This window comes from Pseudorca crassidens, chromosome 19 (assembly GCF_039906515.1).
Source record: "Pseudorca crassidens isolate mPseCra1 chromosome 19, mPseCra1.hap1, whole genome shotgun sequence".
NCBI lineage: Eukaryota > Metazoa > Chordata > Mammalia > Artiodactyla > Delphinidae > Pseudorca > Pseudorca crassidens.
Window position 1 is genome coordinate 23,188,908 of NC_090314.1, and position 23,266 is coordinate 23,212,173.

The window sequence follows — 23,266 nt, forward strand, 5'->3', positions numbered from 1 at the left end:
GGTGTGAGCTTTGCTTCTCTAACAATGCCCAGCTGTTTATCTTTCCTAGACCCTGAACAAGTTCTCTCACCTCCTCTGAGCCTGCAATTCTTTTGTACTTTGGTTGGTTGGTTGGTTTTTTTGGCCGGGTCCCAAGGCTTGGGGGATCTTAATTCCCCCATCAGGGACTGAACCGGCCCCACCACTGAAAGCGCCCAGTCCTAACCACTGGATCGCCAGGTGTAAAAACAGCCATCCTAATCTCTCAAAAAGTTGACCTGAGGTTTAAAAGAAATATACTTTAAACAATACACAATCAAGGGTTCTCTGTACCCATTACTCCTTTATATATCTATCTAGTGCCCCTTTCCAATTAAATAACATTTATTGAATACTTACTATGTGCTAGGCACTTTGCGGGACACAAGACAATGGAAATACAGAAAAATAGATTGAATAACGCGACCTTTGCCTTACCCAAGCTCATCACAACATAGTTTCTCAACCAGTACCTTTAATAACTAGATAATCTCTAAAGTTAAGAGCAAATCACAGGGGCACTTCCCTGGTGGCGCAGTGGTTAAGAATCCGCCTGCCAATGCAGGGGACACGGGTTCAAGCCCTCGTCCGGGAAGATCCCACATGCCGGCGAGCAACTAAGCCTGTGCACCACAACTACTGAACCTGCGCTCTAGAGCCTGTGAGCCACAACTGAGCCCGAGTGCCACAACTACTGAAGCCCATGCGCCTAGAACCCATGCTCCGCAACAAGAGAAGCCACCGCAATGAGAAGCCCAAGCACGGCAACTAAGAGTAGTCCCCACTCACCGCAACTAGAGAACGCCCACGTGCAGCAACAACCCAACACGGCCAAAAATAATAAATTTAAAAAACAAAGAGCAAATCAGGGTGTCCCCACCGTTCCTTCAGGCGCCGCCTCATCCCAGCATCTGGGCTTTCTCCTGATGGGTAAACACCTCCGCCACGCCCCAATACAGAGTCTTAGGCCTCTCCCGGGGAACCTGACTACCGCCCACGTGGCAGGCGCGGGGCGGGGACTTGAGGCGCCTCTGGAGCCAGGACCTCTGCGCCTGCGCGCTGCGGCCAGCGCAAGGACCCGGATTTAAAGAGACAGACGTTACAACCTTGGTGGCTGCGCGCGGCCTGTGGGTGCCTGGCCCTAGGCCTGAGGTGGAGCCGGAGCCGGGAAGGCAGGTGAAGGACGGCGCGGCTGGGCTGGGCGGGGGGGAGAAAGGCAGCCCGGGCTCCGAGGCTGAGGCGGCTGGGAGCCAGCCTCCTGACCTCCTCCTCCGCCCGCCCGGGGAGCCCCAGGGCACACCCTCCGTGACGTGGCGGCCCCCGGGGAGCTCCACCGGCCTGCGCCGAGGCAGGGTGCCCCCGGCTGCCGCAGGACTGCTCTGGCTGGATCTGCCCATCCGCCGCGCTGAAGTCGATGGGCTTCGGAGGGACCTCGGGAGCCTTTCTCTTCCCGCCGCGTCCGGGCTGTGTCCTGGAGGCTCCTCCTGCCCGAATCGAGGGATTCGCTTCCCCGTCCCCTCCCGGTGTCCCCGCTGTTCGCTCCGGGCAGTAGTAGCCCGTGCCCACTCCCGAAAGCGTCGCGGGGAGGCCCTCCGGCAAAAGCTGTCGCGGGGCTTTCACTTCCCGGCCCGGTTGCGTTCAGGCCTCAGTGGTTTCCTTTTCGGCTCCCTTTGATGAAATGCTGAGCGGCGGCTCTGGGGACTGTGAGCCAGGCGGGGTTCCTCACAGCGGCTTTGTGCCTTGTGGCCCAGCGCCTCCTGGGCCCTGCGGAGGGTCGGGCGCTGCGAGGGAGGTCCTCTCTTGTCGGCTCCTGTGGTCCCGGCGGGGGGGCGGGGGGAGGGGGCGGGAGGGGAGGGCTTCGTTACTCGCCCTCCAAGGAAGCTGGTGAACCTTGTTCTGAGCGCCTCTTACGGGCCTACCGTGCTTTCCCGTACCTCACCTTTGTGGTTCCTCAACTTCTGGGGGTTATAGAGACCTTTGTGAGTTTCCTGAAAATCATGACTGTCTGTCCCCCCACAAAATGTACAATGCTGAATGTGCACCTTTTTGTATACATTTTCAGGGAGTTCAGAGCCTCCCCCCCATGGACTTATTTTAATTTTCCCAGCCATCCCGTGAGGTAGGTATTATTTTCTGTCTTAGAAATAAGAAAACAGACTCAGGGGAATTAAAGGAAATTCTCAAAGATAACATAGTCCTTGAACTGTATGGTCACACTTGTGCTCCCGTCTCGATTCCCAGTTACCTGCTGTCCTCTGCATCATGTTGCAGTACAGTAAGTAAAGCCTGCTTTCCATTATCACCCAATAGCAATTTCACTACAAAGGTGGGTGCAGGCTGAAAACAATGTCCAGTCTGTTTAAAGTTGGAACTGCGAGGATACTTCAGAAAATATGGATATAAGAAGGTGGGGGATGCCATGTGGATATGATACCTGTTTCCATTCGGGTTGATTGATCAGTTCCTCTGATTCTTGCTGTTTCAGCTACTTCAGCATTTCCCAATTCAAGCTGCTGAATTATAACCAGGCTAGTTTCACATAGGGAGCTTCAGCTTAAAGGATAACTGCTTCATTGATTTTGAGGGCTTTATTCTTGTGACAACTCTTTGAGTCAGGTACTATTATTATCCACATTTTACAGTTGAGGAAATTGAGGAACTGAGAGGTTAAGTAACCTACCAAGGTCATACAGCCAATGAGCTAGGATTTGAAACCAGGCAGTCTGGTTTTAGGCTCCATTTAATTGCCTCTCAAAATAGGGCTTCTGATTAAATCGCACATCTATATAGTGGCTTAATTATTTTCTGAGGACGGCATATATTTTATATTTCACATTAAAAACTTTATGAACATAATGTAGTGGGTTTTGTTTTGTTTTGTTTGCCGCACCACACAACTTGTGGGATCTCAGTTCCTCAGCCAGGGTTTGAACCCTGGCCACTGCAGTAAAAGTGCAGAGTCCTAACCACTAGACCACCAGGGAACTCTCAATGTAATTTTTCTTGATGATTAAAAAGAAACTTTAGGGTCTTATTATTCTTAAGGCTCACCATCCATTTTAAGGATTAGGGGCTGCTGGTGGCCTGAGAGAAGGTTTTGTGTTATTTGGAGTCTGTTGATTGTGATTTACTAGATACACATGTATACATTAGATAATTGAACATCCTTTTGCAAACTGAATTTTCCTGTATTGGAACTCTGAATCAAGTAGGCAATAAATCTTTCATACCTGGTCTTCCCTGGTGGTCCAGTGGTTAAGACTCTAAGCTTCCACTTTAGGGGGTGCAGGTCCGATCCTGGATGGGGGAACTAAGATCCCACGTGCTGTGCTGCACAGCCGGAAGAAAAAAAAAATCTTTCATACTTTGGGAAATGTTTGATTGGTCAGCATGGATTGTGTTAGGATGTCTGCCTTTGAGGGAATTAGAAGCCTACCTCCTCGTTTATAACTCACTTTTCTGCCTCTCACCCTTTCATGCAGCTGTATGACTTTGGCTTTTAAGATCCTCTTACCACCAACTCTCCGTGCGCTCAGCCAAAAAGAACTGTGCCTGTTCCGAGAACAACATCACTGGCCTGACATAAGACAGTTCAGCCGGTGGTCGGAAACAGTTCTTCATGGACACCACCTCCTCCAGAGAAGAAAGCCTGTTGTGTCATTCCAGGAAAGCAATCTAAGACCACGTGCCACCTGCCTTGTTTTCTTGCCAGGGTCGCATGTGGGAGTCTGCAGTGGCCCCTGTGAGATGGCAGAGCAACGGTTCTGTGTGGACTATGCCAAGCGTGGCACAGCCGGCTGCAAAAAATGCAAGGAAAAGATTGTAAAGGGGGTGTGCCGAATCGGCAAAGTGGTGCCCAATCCCTTTTCAGAGTCAGGGGGCGATATGAAAGAGTGGTACCACATTAAGTGCATGTTTGAGAAACTGGAGCGGGCCCGGGCCACCACAAAAAAAATTGAGGACCTCACAGAGCTGGAAGGCTGGGAAGAGCTGGAAGATAATGAGAAAGAACAGATAATCCAGCACATTGCAGGTGGGATGGAGAATACTGCTTTCTCATCTTATTGGTGCTGAGAAGAAAAGGGATGAGAGTAGAGCCCAATTTCTTTCTTCCTGTTTGTCTTTCTGTCTTTGTTTTAATTTTTGGTTCAGAAATAACTTCAAACTCACAGAAGAGTTGCAAGAATAAAAATAATACAAAGAATGCTCATATTCACCTTTTTTTTTTTTTTTTTTGGCCACACCACGTGGCTTGTGGGATCTTAGTTCCCCAACCACAGATTGAACCCGGGTCCTCAGCAGTGAGAGCGCAGAATCCTAACCGCTGGACCACTGGGGAATTCCCTCAGATTTACCTATTGTTAACATTTTGCTCTCACGTGTGTGCGCTCTCACACTCTCTCTTACTCTCACCTTCCACACACACTTTTTTTTTCCTGAACCATTTGAGCATACGTTATGGCTCTTTGCTTTTAAATACTTCAATGTGTATATCTTAAGAATAAGGATATCTTGACCATAATACACCTATCAACCAGTAGATTTATCATGATATAATACTTTAATCCACCATCTGTATTCTAGTTTTGTCAGTTGATCAGATAATTTACAGCTTTTCTCTCCCTTCAGTATGGAATCCTAATCTAAGATCGGGTATTTCATTTAGTTGTCATTTCTGGCCTCCTTTAATCTGGAACATTGCCATGGTCTTTTTCTTTTATGACATTGACATTTTTGAAGAATAGAGTACCTACCACTACACCCTTTTATCCATCAACTTATTATCTGTATGAACTCATAGATTACTAATTTTTCCTGGTGGCTTATAATTGTACTGTATTAATTTGGTACTAAATTGTCCCATATTTGGCCAGTTGAGAGCCCCTTTAAGCTAGTTTCTGTCCTCAATGCCCAAATCACATTTTTAAAAACGTTTTAAAGTACTTCCTTATTCTCTGGCATAACAGTATGCTTGCTCTTAGGCTTGCCTTGTATGTATCCTATCTTATCCCTGGAATCAGCCATTTCTCTGGAGTCCTTATTCCTGTTAGTGGGGAAATGGCATAAGAGACCAAAATCTAGATGTTCCATGTCCTGGGTGCCATGAGGTGTCCTTGCTTTTAAGCCCTTTCAGCAGACAGAACTAGAAAATATATGTTCGTATGTACGCAAAAACATATATACAGATATATATGTGCACATACGTGCATATTCACATGTATGCATATTTTAGAAATCTTATACTGATACTTACAAATCCAATTTGTACTTCCTGACCTTCAGTGTCTTCATCTATAAAGTAATATTCATATCTTCAATTAAGTTTAGTTCTGGTCACTGTAGGAGTACTCTAAAATGGGCATCTATCTTTGTTCTTTGAGAGGAAAAGAGATTTCTGGGAGAGAAAACTACTCATACATTTTTTTCTCAAGCTCCCCTCCTGCCCTGCCTGGCCTTAGCCATTGGCCTCAGCCTTTGACCCATCTCATTCAGAGGAAGAAAAACATGAGGTAGAAGTAAACTGTCAGCTCAAATAACTCAGCAGCTGGAAGGTTTTTCCTACTTATACCAAATCAACATGCTCTGTTTATCCATCTTCATTTTGCTTTCTTGGTTATCTATAAATTGGGGCTAATTCCATAAGCTGAGGTCGCCACATTTTATCTGTTGAGACGTGATTTCTGATTTCCTCCAAATAATCTGGAGATTATTATATGTGGGATAAGGGGTGGACAGTGTCGATGAAAATTTAAGTTACTAATGAAAATAAAGAGTAACTGAGTCTTTTGTCCCCAGGACACCCTCTCCCTAATAACCTATTACTCACTACCTCCACTTTAGAAGACCAGCCAGCCAGTAGTCAGCATTGGGTTAATACCATGTTAGTAACTTACCTAGCCAGGCTGTAAGAGCAGTTGATAGATTCTTTAGAAGCTTTCTCAGGGATCTTTCACTGAAGGATATTTTCCCTTCTTTTGGGGTCCTACAGATCTGTCTTCCAAGGCAGCAAACACACCAAAGAAGAAAGCTGTTGTCCAGGCTAAGTTGACAGCCACTGGCCAGGTGACATCTCCAGTGAAAGGTGCCTCATTTGTCACCAATACCAATCCCCGGAAATTTTCTGGCTTTTCAGGTAAGATAGATCAGCGTTACCTGAGCTGTTGCAGTCCTCCTTTTAATTTGGTATCCTATTTGGGACTCTGGTTAAGAGTGAACATTCTGGGGGCTTCCCTGGTGGCGCAGTGGTTGAGAGTCCGCCTGCCGATGCAGGGGACACGGGTTCGTGCCCTGGTCTGGGAAGATCCCACATGCCGCAGAGCGGCTGAGCCTGTGAGCCATGGCCGCTGGGCCTGTGTGTCGAGCCTGTGCTCCACAACGGGAGAGGCCACAACAGTGAGAGGCCCGCATACCGCAAAAAAAAAAAAAAGAGTGAACATTCTGTGCTATCTAGCCTCCTTAATACGGTGACCCTTGAACAACATGGGCATTAGGGGCTCCAAACCCTCTCTACACAGTTGAAAATTTATAGTCTACCCTCCTTATCCCATGTTTCTCCATATCCATTGTTCTACCATACCCTCAGTTTGCATCCATGGATTCAATCAACTGCAGATTGTATAGTACTTATTTGCTGTTGAAAAAAATCTGTGTGTAAGTGGACCCATGCAGTTCAAATCTGTGTTGTTGAAGGGTCAAATGTAATTTGCTTCCATCTGAGCAGAGAGGTAATGGCTAATGCTCATTGCCCCACTTGTATAGCATTTCTTTGTATATTTTAATCTCTGTTGCAGCAAAAAGATGTTTGTTTTGTCAAGACTTTTTCCCCTTGAAGTAGTTTACCTGGATCAGACATAACCTGCCCTTTACTTCCTTTTTTTTTGATAATGGAAGAATCTTGAGAAATTGCATGCCTAAACTTGCCCAAACTGGAGATGAAAGTAGAGAAGAAGGGAGATGTCCTGCATGGCCTTGTGTAGCAGATAGCGTTGGGCTGGGGGCTTTTACATACACGGTTTCATTTGTTTTTCATTAAACTTTGGGAAGTACTTGTATTAGGCCCATTTTATGAATGAGAAAGCCAATACTCCGCATCGTAATGGAGTTAGTATTTACACTGAAGTCTGTTTAACTCCAGCACCTGTGGTCTTTTACCCTACAACCTGTTACTTCTTTTATATGGAGACATTCTTGTGACTGCCTCAGCTAAAGAAAATAAAGTCAAAACACATGGGCTCAGAAGTTGTTTGAGGAGGTTGCTTCTATAATGAGTGAAAGAAGCCGGGACTTGAGGTCAGAAGACCTGGGTCCTGGTCTGAGCCTCTGTGGCGTCATCTGTGAAGTGGGAATGGCAACACCTGCCTTGATCCCACAGTGTCTCACAAGGAATAAAGGAGATAAAATTGCAAAAACAGTGTCTGACCCTGGGATTTTTTATTATTTTAAAACTCCGAGGTTTGCTTGGTTTTTGTCTAGTGGTAGGCCAAAGATAGAAATATGGAAGAGTCCAGGTGACAGTAAGGGCAGTGTGTTTCTGGAAGGGCCCTGGTTCTAGGGGGCGAATTTGGGAGAAATGAGGTGTTCTAGTTCTTACAAGCTGCTGAACAGTGACATTTTGGAGATTTTGTCCCCTAAAATCCTCTTTAGACTCCGGGTTAGAGATGAGGATAGATTTATAATTTACAGAGCCCAGGCAAGAAGACACTTATATCAGCAGACAGCTTGCTAATGGCTTTGCTGCAAGCTTGCAGAATGAAATTTACTTTGTAAATGGTCACAAGGAGGTAAAAGAGGATCAACTCAAAAGAGTTGTACAGTTATTTGGGGTGTCTGGAGGAAAGACCTACTTTTTGTTTTTATGATAAGAAAGAAAAGAAAGTGGTGTGGGGTTGGGTGGGAGTGGCAAGGAGCTGGGAATGTCTTCTCTCCTCTGGCCTTGGTCTCCTCATCAATAAGAAGAGATTAAACTAGATAATTTTTAAGTCTTCTTCCAGTTCTGACAATCTGCAGTAGCAATGGTTTCAGATTGACTAACGAGTCCCCTGATTTCTTCCCCCTTTCTGATCCCAACTTTTCTGGGTTCAGCTTTGCAAGTGCTCTGAGATCGTTCTGACCACTCTTGGCATGAAAACGGCCCTTATTCTTCTGTGAAGCAATCATATAAAGGGATGCACATCAGCGGGTCTTCTGCTTCAGTGTGAGGCTGTCGTTTCTTTACTATTAACAGCTGTGAGATTTGGGGAGATCACTTGACCTCTCCTTTTTTACCCATAAAATGGGTATAATATCTACGCCCAAAGGGCTCATTTTGGGGGATTAAGTGAAGCTACATATGTATAGAGCACCAGCAGAGTGTCTATTAGTTTCCCTTTCTTCCTTCTCAGCAAGGCAAAATGAAACATCTATGCTGTCTGTCTTCTCTTTTCCTCTTCCCAACAGCGAAGCCCAACAACTCTGGGGAAGCCCACTCAATACCTACCCCTAAGACAAGTCTGTCCTCAAGCAAATGTGACCCTAAGCACAAGGATTGTCTGCTACGTGAGTTTCGGAAGTTGTGTGCCATGGTGGCTGAAAATCCTAGCTACAACACGAAGACCCAGATCATCCAGGACTTCCTTCAGAAAGGCTCAGCAGGAGGTGGGGCCTCGAGCATCCTGGATGGGCTTCTTCTCTAAAGAGCTCAGAGTCGTGGCCGCTTCATGGACATGTGAACTGTACAGTTGCACGGGGCCTCACGCTTGGTTTAATGCTCTGCTATTGCCATCTTGAAATTCTTAACACTTTTGAACAAAGAGCCCACATTTTCATTTTGTACTGGGCCCCACGAAGTGTATAGCCAGTGCTGCTCCAAACATGTGGCATCTTTCTTCCTCCCTTATTCTGCCCCCCAGGAGGCCAGAAGAACCTATCCCATTTGACCAAGAGGAAAATTCACTATCCTGCATGTTTGATTAGGTTTTTATGAACCACTTGCACAGCTTGGGGATAGAATCTTCCAACTGTGTTTCTTTCATTCATCTAACAAATGATCATTGAGCTTCTGTAATGTGCTCATCACTGGGGACACTACAGTGAAAGACATGGCTCTGCCATGCAGGAGTTCATCCAGGGGCTAGAAGGGAGGCACACCACCAGCCACCCAACGCCACGGCCTTTGCTGCCATAGTGAAATGCACACCCTACCCTGTGGTCCCGTCACGGCAAGGGCAGCAATGTAGACATCTCTTTTGGTTCCTTGAGGTTATGTATTTATTTGTTTAAGCTCCATTTCTCAAGAAGGGTTTCTTTCTTCTCTCTCCTACAGATGGTTTCCACGGTGACGTGTACCTAACAGTGAAGCTGCTGCTGCCGGGTGTTATTAAGAGTGTTTACAACTTGAATGATAAGCAGATTGTGAAGCTTTTCAGCCGCATTTTTAACTGCAACTCAGATGATATGGCACGAGACCTAGAGCAGGTCAGAGGAAGGGGAGGGTAGGTGGATTCCAGGTGGGGTTCTGCCTAGCCAAGCACCCGTACCCTCTTTTTTCTGGTGGAGCACATACTGTTTTAGGAAACTGAAACCCACTTGAGCAAGCTTTCATTATGAGAGGAGCTGAATGGGAGGCTACAGCTGTTAGTTTCACAAGGTTCTGAGGACTGAACTTATACTGCTGCTGCACCCGAGAGGCCTAGACCTCGAGGGGCTGGATCTGAGACTTCCCACTATCTCTCCAGGGGCTCTTATTCTAGACCCTGGCTTTTTCTGGCTTTTTTTCCCCTATAACTTGGGCTTACCATTCAGTTTTGGTTTGTTCATGACTCCAGCTGTGGCACAGTGGAAGGTTTCTATCCAAACATCCCCATTATCTGATGACCATATCTGTCTCTTAGTTCAGATTCTAACAGGCCTGAAATTGTCTTGGCCCTGGATTAGTTCCTGCATCACTTCTCAGCTAAGGCAGGTGGCCAGATCCTGTGGTGGATGGAGGTACCCTTTCCATGAGCTGTGGGTGGGACAGATTCTTAAGAAGTGAGGTCAATATGTGTGAGTTGGGGATAGGAGCGGTGATTGAAATCTCTGATTCACCCTTTAGTCCTGGGGACTCAGGGGTTACACTTGGCCACTCTGGGGTTGCTGCAGTGGCATTTTGGTTTTTGGAGACAGGGTGACGTGTCAGAGACAATCAGAGTCTTCTTTGAGCAGAGCAAGTCTTTCCCCCCAGCTGCCAAGAGCCTTCTTACCATCCAGGAGGTGGATGAATTCCTCCTGCGGCTCTCCAAGCTCACCAAGGAGGATGAGCAGCAACAGGCCCTGCAGGACATCGCCTCCAGGTGGGGATGGGCCTGGGGGATGGAATCACTAGGGAAGGAAGGTTTGGGAGTGCAGAGCTTTTCAAAGACCAAGTTGAATGTGCCTCATCCCTCTAGGTGTACAGCCAATGACCTTAAGTGCATCATCAGGTTGATCAAACATGATCTGAAGATGAACTCAGGTGCAAAACATGTGTAAGTACCGGGTGCTCTGATAGTTGAAGCTGCCCACTTTCTTTGTTGTCAGCTGGTGTCAGGACTTTGGAGCCCTGATTTGGTTTTGAATCCTGATTCTCCCTTCTTCCTTCCTGTGGGACCCATCACTTGACCTAGCTTAGCCTCCATTTTCTCATACGTTAAATGGAGATAACAGTACCTTTTCACAGAGTTATTACAATCAAACATATGGAATATGTTCAATAATTATGGTATGAGTTGCTTGCCCATTCCAGCCCCCTCTTTGCTGGCAGCATCCATGTAGCACAGTATCTCAAAAGAGCTGAGTTTTCCAAGAGCTTTTTCTCCTGTGAAAGTCTTTAGGCAATAGAACATAACTCCTTCCCCATATATTGGGAGCCCTCCTCTCTCTGAGGACAGACTGCTATCCAAAGCATTAAGGTCAAAGGCAGTGGTTTTTGTTTCCTTGCTCCTGTTGGCCTTGGCAGGTTAGATGCCCTAGACCCTAATGCCTATGAAGCCTTCAAAGCCTCGCGCAACCTGCACGATGTGGTGGAGCGGGTCCTCCGCAACGAGCAGGAGGTGAAGAAGGAGCCAGGCCGGAAACGAGCTCTGAGTGTCCAGGCCTCACTGATGACCCCGGTGCAGCCCATGCTGGTAAGGACGCTGCTCTGGCCCTGCTTTCTACTCCTATCCAAGGTTACTGTCCTTACCCGTGAGATCTGATAGGTAGGGTACGATGTTGACAGCCTGTGCAAGTTGGCTGGAGGAGTTTGGGGAAGGAAGAGTAGAGATGCAGAGGTTGTTTCTCATGGAAGAGTAAAGGCAGAGGAGGAGACGGTGTGACCTGGTGGAAAGGCCTGAGATCTAGGCCCGGCTCGGCCATCAGCAAGCTGTAGAATCTTAGGTGAGTTCCTTAGCCTCTCTTGGTCCTTAGTTTTCTTATGGGAATGAAGTCTGAAGCGTCTACCTAGAGCAGTTCACCTGTCATCTTTCCTGAAGTCAGGTGGATGTGTGAAGTAACTCTTGTTTCTGTGACCTGCCTCAGAGTAGCTCTGAGAATTGGTGACAGAGCCAGGCTTCCTATGCCAGGGTGACTTGGGTCTCCTTTTTTTCTGGAAAGAGAGGAAGCTTAAGGAATGAAGACCAGCTCTTCTTGGGCCTCTGCTCATTTCATGAGAAATGAGATTTCCTTTCTGGCATGGGTTTTCTTATGCATCAGGACTGTCCACATCTGCTGCCATGCCTGCTGTGAGAGCCTTTGCATTGTTTCAGTGGGGTGCGCTGCTTTGTATGAAACGGTCTTGTGTGTTTTACTGAAGTCTTGGTCTAGGGTTCTGTGTTTGGGACAGGGAAGTATTCTGTGGGACAGCCAGCACCAAAATAGTGAAATCTCCACTTGAGGGACCGGTCCCCTCCATTATGGCCTTTCTGACTTTTGTAAGAATTCTATCTGGAGTCTCTTCTACAGCCTGTCATTTGAAGAGTGGCATGGGTTATACAGCTTACTGGTTAGCCACCCAGGCTTTGGAGTTGGGCCTAGATTCACATCTCATTTCTGCCTTTTACTAGCTATGTAACCAAAAATGGGCATTTAACCTCTGTGAACTTCAGCTTTTTCATTCATAAAGCGAAAACAACAATATTTATGGCATAAGATACAACATTGAGGATGAAATGAAATTTTGTGTATGATCTGACACATAGAAATACCTCCAAGATGATAGTCATTGTTGTTTGAGTCAGGACAGCACAGGTATGTCAATAAGCACTCCTGTGTCATGTCCTGTCCTAGGGATTCCTGATCACTGCCATCCTGCCAGCCTCACTGTCACCTGCATACTTTAATCTTACCTCTGCGTACCCCCTGTGCTGAGATAACTGTGTGTTCAGTAATAAGCCAGAGGCTCTACAAGACCCTAAATTATTATTGAGAAAAAAATCAAATGCTGTTTCAGTGGAATTGTATTTGCTCTACAATGGATTGCATTCATATATTCCTCAAAATGCAAGCTCCTGTGTCAATTTCGGTGGTGCTTTTATTGTTGGAATATGACACTGCCCAGCCTTTTCCATTCCCATCACCTCTTCGGCAGCCTGCCCTAGGGGTATGCTCTGGCTGTTGGTCCCTGGGACCTGGGCTCTGGGCTGTCCTTGCTGAGCAGCCCCTCTTGGAAGAGCACCTGTAAGTCTCCAGGCTTTTCTTTCCCTACCTCAAGGCCGAGGCCTGCAAGTCCATCGAGTACGCGATGAAGAAGTGTCCGAATGGCATGTTCTCTGAGATCAAGTATGATGGGGAGCGAGTCCAGGTGCATAAGAACGGGGACCACTTCAGCTACTTCAGCCGCAGTCTCAAGCCAGTCCTGCCGCACAAGGTACAGGTCCCTTCCTTTCCACTGGGACTCTTTCACTTCCTGCCTCTAAGAATCTCTAAGCCAATGTGCCATAGCCATTCCAGCTCTGGTGTAAAATAGGGTCTATTTTGTATTTGTTGAATGAAAGAATGAATGCATGTATTCCGTTTTGGACTCTTCCAATAATGAGGGGCTGCTCAGTAGGGACAGCCAAAGAGCGCAGGCGGGTCAGTCAGCACAGAGCCTGTGGGCAATGATGCCAGCTGTGATTCCGGGACAGCGAGCTCAGCTGGTGAGCCACGTGCAGTGCTTGTCTTCTGCGTTTCTGGGTCCTGTGTGCTCCCCCCTAGCTAAGTCATGGCTCAGGTACAAAGGGCCAATGGGCTGTCATTCATTAATTTGTTCAACAAATATTTATCAAGTGTTTAGTATATTCTGGTTGCTGTTTAGGTAGTGGGCATCCAGCATTTAAAAAAAAAAAAAAAGAGTGGAAGTTCTGCCCCTCCAGAAGCTTACGTTCAGATGTAAACATAATCCCACAAGGATTTCTGGGAGCCCAGAATCCTGCCCTCAATCAGAGGGCATTGAGAACCTCACCCCTCAGCCCTTCTTAGCTCCCGGGGCCTCTGGGAGCTTTTGGGGGTGTCCAGGGAAAAGCAGTGGAAACATCTGGCTCCAGTAGCTGGAGGGTAGGTAAACCTCTTGTTCTTGTTCCCCCTTCTGAAGTCTTAGCTCATACTTCGCTTCTCAGAGCCCCAGGAGAGGAGACGTGGTATGGGGCTCTCATCTTTACCTCAGCCTCCCCTGCCTGCTAGAGCACTGGGCAATCAGACCGTTTGGTTTGGGTGTTCTGGAAAGCTGAGCACAACCTCCCCGTGAGCATTAGTGTGGGCTCACTTGCTCCGTAGGGAGGGCTCACAGTCAAACTGCTGAGGAACAGCTCCTGGTGAGCTTGTTCTAGGGACACCTCCTGCTTCTTAGGAAGGCATTTGAGCACAGCTTTCCAGACTGGGAGCCGTTTCTCTGCTCTCCCTTACCAGAGTTTCATTCATCCCTCTCCCTTTTGCTTTGGTTCATGAAGGGCTGGATCCCGGATGGAAGCAGAGTGGGATGGATGTGCAGGCCTTTCCTGTACCCCCTCCAAGCTTCTGAGGCAGTGATGGCCTAAGTGCCCTGCCCAGGGGAGGACTGGACCACAGTAATGCTCCCTGGATTGCCTTCGTGGCCTTACTCGGCAAGGGCCACCATGGGTTACAGTGGGACCTCTTCCTGTAGGACTGTAAACACTAAGGCTCTGCCTTTCATAGGAAAAAAATCCAATTCCAAACATCCTTTTCTTCCTCATTCTGAAGATGGCTATGGGTTCAGAGCTCCCACTCAGAGAAGAAGCTCCTCACATTTCATTGCTCCTCCTGAGGGGATTCATTTCTTCCCTTCCATCTTTTTTCCAACTGGTCCGTTCTCCTGCACAAATCTCTGCCTGCCCACCTTCCCTCCCTCCATTCCATGTTTGTCTGCCCCCCACCCTCATTTTCACTCTCAGTTTCTTCCTTTTTCCTGCAAATTCTCCTCTGCAGCCAATAGAAAATGACCTCAACATGGGCTGACCTCTTCCTGGGTCTGGGCAGAGGTCCCGAAACATAGCTGATTCTTCTTGTCTAGGTGGCTGCCGAGGCCTAGGTCTATTCTGCACATTAGCTCGACTTGCACATGTTGGTGTTCTGTGTTCCTTCTGGGGCCTGACTCCCTCCCTGACTCCTTCCCCTTCTGCCTCCAGGTGGCCCACTTTAAGGACTACATCCCCCAGGCTTTCCCCGGGGGCCACAGCATGATCTTGGACTCTGAGGTGCTCCTGATCGACAACAAGAAAGGCAAACCACTGCCCTTTGGGACTCTGGGAGTGCACAAGGTACTGGCTCAGGGCCAGATGTGCAAGAGTGAGTGTGTGCACATGTGTGTGCTGTCAGTCTGAATGGAGAGGAATGTATCACTTACTTAGGATCAAGCTTATCTTCATCTCTGAACTGGTTCTGAATTTAGCCCTGAGTTTAAATGTGTTTTTGTGTTTTGCATAAAAAAAGAGCTAGTAGTGGCAACTAACTTATAATTGGGTCAGTCTCTATTCAGGACCATCTGTCAAGTGCCCTTATGGCCCAGGGACTTCACAGCACAAATAGGCCTTTTGTATCAGATGCTTCAGAGGGTCTCTGGAAGTGGACTGGTACTCCCCATTTTTCATGCCCTCTTATTTTTGTCCCTTATGTACCTACTACCTCATTTTCCCTTACAGAAAGCTGCCTTCCAGGATGCTAATGTCTGCCTGTTTGTTTTTGATTGTATCTACTTCAATGATGTCAGCTTGATGGATAGGTGAGGAATCTATTTTTGATTCCTGGGTGGGGAGGTGAGGGCTTCAGATTGGACAGGAGGGAGGAGAAGTGGCTGGAGCTGGTGCCTCTTTGTGCCCAGGAGCTGCAGCGGGAGGGAGCTGAGAGCCAGCACAGTTGCTACACAGCTCCACATTCAATGTTACGAAGAGCTGATGTGTTGACCAGGTCTCGGCTCTGAATGCTTAAGTCACAGAGGAAACTCAACCACCCACAGCAAAATGGATTGTTGATGAGATACAGACTATGAGCACAGTAGGGTTTCAGTTTATCTTCAGCAGCACCTACGGGTACATGAGGCAGATAGTTTTCAGCTCAGAGGTTTTGTTTTTGGAAGAGCCCGACAACAGGAAGCTTGTGATTGTCGGTGTTCTGTGGCTGGGGCCTTCTTAGGGATAACTAGCAGTCTTGACTTAGCTGCATCCAGTTCTTGACCCTGAGAAACCGTTTTGGCCCCTTCCTCCCTTAGAGAGGCATCCCGGCCCCCACCCTCCACACCAGCCTTGAGCGTGGAAGGGGAAGGAGACAGAAGGGAGAAAGAACTGCGGGGGTAGGAGTTGGGGTTTGGGCTTCAGGTCCTGAGGCCTGTCAGCTTGCTCACCCAAGCACCAGCCCACCTGGGGCCTGGGGTGAAGCAGGGTGCAGAAAATGAGAGTCGGAGTTATTTTTCAAATGGGACCAGGAGTTATACAGTCTGTGTGGGATGATGAGGTAGAGACAGGAACTACAACAATTAAGTGGCTCTGTGCCATGGCCTATAACTGTCTGTCTTTGGTCGCAGTGGAGCCCTTGTCACCCTGGGCAGGCAGAACTGTTAGACATGAGGGCCCTAAGCCATGGCAAACCCTGAAGCTGAAGTTCATTGTTGTGCCCCTTCCCTCCTCGGAACTCCTCAAGGGGGTGGGAGGATCCTGGCCTGAACTCAGTTCTCCTGTCCCCCTCAGGCCTCTGTTTGAGCGGCGGAAGTTTCTTCACGATAACATGGTTGAAATTCCCAACCGGATCATGTTCTCAGAAATGAAGCAAGTCGCAGTGAGTGAATCCCACCCTAGGCAGTGTCCTAGTGGTTTGAAAGCAGGGCAGAGAGCCCCTTGGGTCAGATGTGACTGGGAGAATGAGTCTTAATTATTTTCCTATGAGGGAAGCTGATGAGTATACAGGCATACCTTGGAGATATTGTGGGTTTGGTTCTAGACAATAAAGCAGTATCACAATAAAATAAGTCATATGAATTTTTTGGTTTCCCAGTGCATAGAAACATTATGTTAATACTATAGTCTGTTAAGTGTGTAATAGCATTATGTCTAAAAAAACAATGTGCGTACCTTAATTAAAAATACTAAAAAACGCTCACCATCATCTGACAACACAGGGTTGCCACAACCTTCAGTTTGTAAAAAACACAGTATCTGCAGAGTGCAACAAAGCAAAGCACAGGAAGACAAGGTCTGCCTGTATTTGTCTACCAGTCTCCACCTGGGAGGGCAGGGCATGAAGCATCCTTCCCAGGTGGGCTCCCAGTATCTCTGAGCTGCAGCAGCTCTCTGGTTGGTCGCTGCTCTGCTAGCGCTTTTGTTCCTTCTATTCAAGTCAGGGTGTTTCTAGCAGACGCTTTGCTAGTGTGTGAAAAGGAACTCCCCTCTTCCTCACTCCCAGAGCCCTTCTCTGTTCTCATACCAACCTCAGCGTCTCTCCTGTTATCCCTCAGAAAGCTTCTGACTTGGCTGACATGATCAACCGGGTGATCCAAGAGGGGTTGGAAGGGCTGGTGCTGAAGGACATGAAGGTAAGACGGTCACATCCTTTGCTTTCTCCTGCAGAGCCCTCCCCTGAGCCTTTCCAGTCCTGGCCAGGAGGTGGCGGTGGTGGTCTGAGGTGTTTGGGGGTGAGTGCTGGGGGGCGTCTTTCCAGAGTTCTGGATCCTAGAGGATGGGTTTATGTATGTCTCCCTTAGTGCCTGGAGCAGAGCAGGCTGGGCACTGTGACAGATCCAGTATGTCGCGTAAAGAGGTAAAAAGCCCACCCTCATAGAATGTCCATTCTAGTTTGTGGTCTCTCTTGCTTCCCCTCAGGGTACATATGAGCCTGGAAAGCGTCATTGGCTGAAAGTGAAGAAGGACTATTTGAACGAGGGGGCCATGGCTGACACAGCTGACCTGGTGGTGCTTGGGGCCTTCTATGGGCAAGGGAGCAAAGGTCAGGGTGGCCTCTGGCCCCTGGGATGGTACTTCTTTGAAAGGTACCACTCAAGGAATAGGCAGGCCTTTTTGCTGGCTTGGTCTGCTACCGTGGCCAGTCATGATTTCCAAAGCTCTGGGATTAAGGGCCCCAACCTCACCCATGCTACGTCAGGCAGGGACATTGAGAGCTGCGGACCTGGTAAGGGAGAGATCAGGCAAGAGTACCCTGTGCTAGCCTGGCACAAAGAAGCTCACCACCAACTATTTCTTCAGGGACTGGCAGCTTTCTCCTCAGGGAAAATCTCCATTTCCTGACTGGAGAGGAAGCTGGGGTCTGAAGAACTAGTACTGGTAGGCATCTTTCTGTGTGCCAGGCTCTATTCAATTCCTTTTACTCCACCAGAGCCCAACATTAGGTGTAATTATCCCTAATTCACTGAAGAGCAAATTGAGACTCAAAAAGGTTAAACTTACACAGCTAGTAAGGGGTAGATCCAGGAGGTGATCTCTGGCACTCTGATGCCAAGGCCTGGGCCCTTTCCTCCAGCAGGCTGCCCCTCACAGGGCACGAGGGGGTGGCAGACATGACCCCCCCCCCGAGTTTATTTAGTCCCTCCTCCGCACAGGTGGCATGATGTCCATCTTCCTCATGGGCTGCTATGACCCGAGTAGCCAGAAGTGGTGCACAGTCACCAAGTGTGCAGGAGGCCACGATGACGCGACGCTCGCCCGCCTACAGAAGGAACTGGACATGGTGAAGATCAGCAAGGTGAGGAGGGGACCTGGGGGCCCTGGCCTCTGGACTGGCAATCATTCCTGAGACAGGCAGTGTTATGGGGGCTGCAGGTATCATTTATCTGTTTCCACAGAAAAGAGAGCTGCTGCTTGGCCATAGGAGCAGTATTAGGCCCTTAAGTTCTTTGAGTACCTACCTTGTGGAAACTGGCCTGCATGCCCTCCAGGCCACACCATCTCTGGGCAGGGAGGATCCCAAGGGGTGAGGGTCAGCCTTTTGTGATAAGTCACCTGTTCTCACAAGCCCGTGACCAAGAAGGGGTTTAAGTCTCATTTTGGCAACAGCCCAGGACTGTACCTTTTCTCCTCTAGGATCCCAGCAAGATACCCAGCTGGCTGAAAGTCAATAAGATCTACTATCCTGACTTCATCGTTCCAGACCCTAAGGTATTAGTCCAGGGCCTGGGGTCCTCCAGCCCCAAAACTGAGCCTGTACATTCTCTAGTGCCCCAGAGACGTCACCTCGGCCTCACTGACAGTCCACCCAGGGTGGGGCTCTGGACTGTTTAGCCAAGTGACAGGCACAGGGATGACCAGTCAACGTTGAGGAGTCATCCTCAATAGAGAAAGGGACTGCCCATCCTCTAGGCACAGAGGGTCTGCTCTAGAAGTGACCTGGGCCCACCCCTTCCTGCACTGACAGAGAAACTGAGGCCCAGAGAAGAAACGAGACTACCCTAAGGTCACACAGCATCAGTAGCAACAGTGGGACTTGAATTCATCTCCTTCCTGTTAGCCACTGCTTTTTTGACTTTAACTTGTTCTGTATTGCTTTTAACTGGTTGGGAGGTGTTTTCTACTTAACCAGGGAGTGACCTGACTTACTCCTGACAGAAAGCTGCGGTGTGGGAGATCACAGGGGCTGAATTCTCGAAATCTGAGGCACACACAGCTGATGGGATCTCCATCCGTTTCCCTCGCTGCACCCGAATCCGTGATGATAAGGACTGGAAGTCTGCCACTAACCTCCCCCAACTCAAGGTGCCACCTTCTGGGCTGTGTGTGTGTCCTGTACCCCACTGTCCCAGCCTTGGAACCGAGGGCACCTGGCCTCCTGCGTCCTCTGTCTTCTCCTTTCCCCGCTGCACTGAGATGGGCAAGGAAGGCAGTTATCAGAAAGGGAGACCAAGCCGTGGCAGGGCCAGGAGCAGCAGCACTGGGCCTCCACCCACATCTCCCGCTAGAGAGCCCTACCTTCACCGGGCCCCATGGGCAGCCCTGGGTCCCAGTGAAGGAGAGCTCCTGGCTCACGGCTTCCTGTGGAGGACCTGGCCCCAGGCTGCAGTCTCTACGTTGCGGAAAAGAACTGGGGAACAGAACAGTGATCTGTGCTGATTACTCCAGAAACAGGGCCAGAGCTAGAAAAGTACCAAGGAAGCCAGCCACTTTTCCCTGTTAATGTGTCTGTTTCCCCTCATTGTTCCTCAGTCACCTAAAACGTACCACACAGACTGCCTGAGGCCAGTGGCTGGGAAGGGAGTGATACACCAACATTCTCTCCCCTCCTCAGGAACTGTACCAGCTCTCCAAGGAGCGGGCGGCTTTCACCATAGTGGCTGGAGATGAGGGGAACTCCACTACAGGGGGCAGCAGCGGAGAGAACGAGGGCATCTCAGGGCCAGCTGTGTCTCACGAGGCCCCGAGAACCTCCCCCAAGCAGCCCTCCGCCAGTGCCAAGAAGGCAGGAGGGAAGCTGAGTAGCTCCAACAGCAAAGGCGGTAAGGAGAAGGGTAGGGGCTGGGGTGATGAAGAATGGACACGAGGGCAGAGACCAAGGACAAGGACCCAGTCTCACACTCCAGCCCTGAGGTCATGGATTCTCTGTCCACTGCAGCTGACGTTGGCTGCATTCCTGCTGTGTGTCCACCCATGGGCCAGAAATTGTTCTGCTGGGCATCCTCCTGCTCTGTAAATATGAATGACAGGACCCCAGGAGAGCCCCTCAGAGCCGGGGATAAGCCACCTCTGAGCTAAAGGCTCAGCGTACAGCCCTTACTTCCTGTCTCACCCACGGTCACAGCAGAGGAAGGGCCCAGCCCTTCTCTGTACCCCCCTGACTTCAGGGACCATTATCCGCTCCCCTGCCCTCTTCTTGGTTCTCATCCTGAGCTCTCTCCTGCAGGCAACAAGCTGGCTGCAGAGCCTTCCCCTGTGAAAGTGGGAGAGAAGCGGAAGGCTCCTGATGAGACCACATGCCAAGCAAAGGTGAGGGAAAGAAGAGCAGTGCCCTCCGGGGGGTGGGGAGCCTTGTGTGCCTAACCCTCTGCACTTGGACTCTGAGAGACAAGCAAAGGTGTTATCAGGACTAACTGCCAACCCCTGCCCTCCTGCATCTGCTCCTGGCCGCGGGCTGGGCTGGCAGTGCTGCGGCTCCACCCTGTGCCCTCTTGTTGCCTTGCAGAGGCGGCCGGCCAGCAAGCAGAGAGGAAGGAGCGCTGTGCCAGCAGGCAGGCGATAGAGCAGCCAGCCCAGCCGAGAGGCTGCAGGGACCCAGCCGGCTGCCGGCCCCAAGTCACAATTGACATTAAAGGGGAGAAAGCCCAGTCTGGGTGTGGGAGTGCAGTAGTGTGAGTTTGTGAACAGGGCCAGCCAGCGAGGAGCGGGAGAGGGCACTGGCTTGGTGACCGTCTTCTTCCCTCTCGTACTCCCTTGTTAGTCTTTGGTTTGACAGCAGCTATTGAGCGTCTACTGAGGCCAGTGACTCGGTTCAGCCCTGGGGGAGCTGATGCCCCAAAGGGCAGATAAAGAACTCGACATCTGGTCACTACACGGTGATTGTGCCACCCCAGCCCAGGAGTCAGCACAGAGGTCTGGGAACTCAGGCCCTGAACCCAGTCCCCAGAGCACCTATACGACCTTTCCGTCTTTTCCCTGCCTGAAGCCTGGAGTCCGCATGCAGTCACGAGCCGGGCTCCTGGTCCCTTGGTCAGCTAGTGCACACACAGTGGACTGCTTGATCAAGCAGCATCGCTGCGTCTGAGCGCCACTGGCCCTGCCCAACAGCCCCTGGATGGTTCTTGGAGACGCGTACTTTCCAAGGCTCCAGTGTAGGGACCCATCTCCTCGCCCTTCTCTTCTTCTAGGCAAGGATGGAAGGGCGTGTCAGTCCTATGTAATCTGGAGTGGCTGGAGGATCGGGGTTTTGATGCCTTTACCTTTCCTCCAGTAAACTCTTTCCCCTCGTGTCCTGACCGCTAGGCTCCCTGTCTCTGGCTTTTGTTCTAACCTCCCTCCTCGCTGGTCTCCGCTCCCTGGGCGGAGAGCCATCTGCCCCAGCACAGTCCAGCCCTGCTCCGGGCCTGCCCTGACCACAGTGCATTTGCAGGTGCTGCTGGACATCTTCACCGGGGTGCGGCTCTACCTGCCGCCCTCCACGCCAGACTTCAGCCGTCTCCGACGCTACTTTGTGGCATTCGATGGGGACCTGGTGCAGGAATTTGACGTGGCCTCAGCCACACATGTGCTGGGTAGTAGGGACAAGAACCCTGAGGCCCAGCAGGTGTCCCCGGAGTGGATCTGGGCCTGTATCCGGAAACGGAGACTGGTAGCTCCCTGCTAGGACTGCTGCCTGCCCTCGCCCTCTGGCTGTGCTCTCCCCACTGCACTACTCCTGGACAGGGCAGGCAGGCACAGGACAGAACCTGGGGGAACAGGCTTTCTTCTCCAAGCTGTGCATCTTCCAGAACCCACCAACCATGCATGGTCTCTTCCAGACTGGTTAGTTGCTGTGGGTACCACCAGTGAAGTCAGTTTCTCCTGCTGGTTTACATAGGTCTTTCAGATCTGGGTGCTGGTTTTGACCTCTTTTTTTTTTTCTTTAAAAAGCAGCTTTTAAAAAAACAAAAACAAAAAAGCCAGGAACTATCTTGGAGTTATGTATGTCCTTCCCCCGACACCCCCAATAATTCTCCTAGTGATTAAGGAGTGAAGGGAAGGCCGGCTGTTGAAGCTCTGTCCACAGAGCCCGTCCTGGCGGCAGTCTTTTCTCCCTTACCTGCCCCTTCTACTTCCAGGCTCATTTTAAAGTTGTATTTAAAAGAAAGACTGTCCCCAGAAATGCTTATAATTGGCAAAACTTGTATTCAGCCTGGCCGCCAGGAATGAAGTCTCACTTGAAAGAAAACAAAATGGGCTTTGTCTTTGTGCTCTCCTATTACAGTGTGTGGGCCCCTGTGTGAAGGGAGGGAATCATGATCAGGTAGGAAGGAAAGGGAGGTTGTTTGGGCTACTCCTCGGGGGGATAAAGGGCTCCAGGAGGATCTGCCTCCCCCAAATCTGGAAACAAGTGGAGCGGCTGGGCCCGTGAGCCATGGCCGCTGAGCCTGCGCGTCCAGAGCCTGTGCTCGGCAACGGGAGAGGCCACGACAGTGAGAGGCCCGCGTACCGCAAAAACAAAAAAAAGACTGCTCTTTAAAGACCCACCTGAGGACAAATCTACACAGCCTGCTTAGAAAGAATGGCTCCTGCACCGCCTGAGGCTGATTTATTTGAATAAAAGGGAAACAATTTAGCATGGACGAGTGCCGTTCAATAGAACTTTTTATGGCATTGGAAGCACCCTGTAAATCTCCATTGGCCAACATGAATCAGCCATATTCTGAGTATGTGAAATGTGCTAACAAAACTGAGGAAGGGAACTTTTCATTTTCGTTCAAGTAGTCAACGTGAGGCTAGTGCTAGTGACTACCACCTTGGGCAGTGCAGGTGTAGACAGACATAGTTTGAATCAAGCCCTGAAACTTAATAGCCCTAACCCTCCAGGAATGGGGACAGGAACTGCACCTAAATCACAGGGTTGCTGTGAAGAGTAAGTGACCTCAGGAGGCCTTAGGTAAAGCACTTAGCACAGAGCCTGGCACGTAGTGATCTAGAGTTGGGAAGATCAGCACTGGTGTGCATGTCCAGACCCTGCCCAGGAGACTGGGGCCTGGCCTCTGACTTCAGAACCCTGTCAGACCACCTCCACAGCCTCGCACCTGTGCGGTACAGCCCACTCTGGTCTGAGTGCAGGCTCATCATGTCACCATCTGGTTTTAAACTGACTTCCAACTAGTTCTGCTGACTTC

At 49.6% G+C, this 23,266-nt stretch overlaps 1 protein-coding gene and 1 non-coding gene across 6 annotated transcripts; one reads left to right on the plus strand and one right to left on the minus strand.

Moving 5' to 3' along the window:
* The first annotated feature begins 1,046 nt into the window (after positions 1 to 1,046).
* Positions 1,047 to 22,717, plus strand: LIG3 (DNA ligase 3). Of its 5 annotated transcripts, none has more exons than XM_067714377.1 (21): positions 1,047 to 1,194; positions 2,081 to 2,137; positions 3,501 to 4,051; positions 6,008 to 6,151; positions 8,455 to 8,652; positions 9,320 to 9,471; positions 10,162 to 10,328; positions 10,425 to 10,502; positions 10,973 to 11,141; positions 12,704 to 12,859; positions 14,616 to 14,747; positions 15,129 to 15,208; positions 16,170 to 16,257; positions 16,934 to 17,011; positions 17,298 to 17,421; positions 18,032 to 18,174; positions 18,513 to 18,587; positions 19,035 to 19,181; positions 19,711 to 19,918; positions 20,323 to 20,405; positions 21,526 to 22,717. In XM_067714377.1, the coding sequence occupies exons 3-21, from the start codon at positions 3,505 to 3,507 to the stop codon at positions 21,757 to 21,759; spliced, it is 3,003 nt and encodes a 1,000-aa protein (XP_067570478.1). In that variant the 5' UTR covers positions 1,047 to 1,194; positions 2,081 to 2,137; positions 3,501 to 3,504; the 3' UTR covers positions 21,760 to 22,717. The 5 variants fall into 5 exon arrangements, with proteins under 5 accessions (XP_067570478.1, XP_067570476.1, XP_067570475.1 ...); XM_067714375.1 differs by having other exon boundaries at positions 1,048 to 1,194; positions 2,085 to 2,137; XM_067714374.1 differs by lacking the exon at positions 1,047 to 1,194 and having other exon boundaries at positions 1,858 to 2,137.
* Positions 2,931 to 3,002, minus strand: TRNAK-UUU (transfer RNA lysine (anticodon UUU)). Its single transcript has one exon. It is a non-coding gene; the product is annotated as a tRNA-Lys (tRNA).
* Positions 22,718 to 23,266: the final 549 nt, after the last annotated feature.

Coding starts and splice junctions, on each gene's coding strand:
- LIG3 (XM_067714374.1), top strand. CDS start 2,016: ATGACTGTCTGTCCCCCCACAAAATGTACAATGCTGAATGTGCACCTT. Junction 6,152..8,454: donor GAAATTTTCTGGCTTTTCAG/GTAAGATAGATC, acceptor TCTTCCCAACAG/CGAAGCCCAACAACTCTGGG. Junction 17,422..18,031: donor CTATGGGCAAGGGAGCAAAG/GTCAGGGTGGCC, acceptor TCCTCCGCACAG/GTGGCATGATGTCCATCTTC.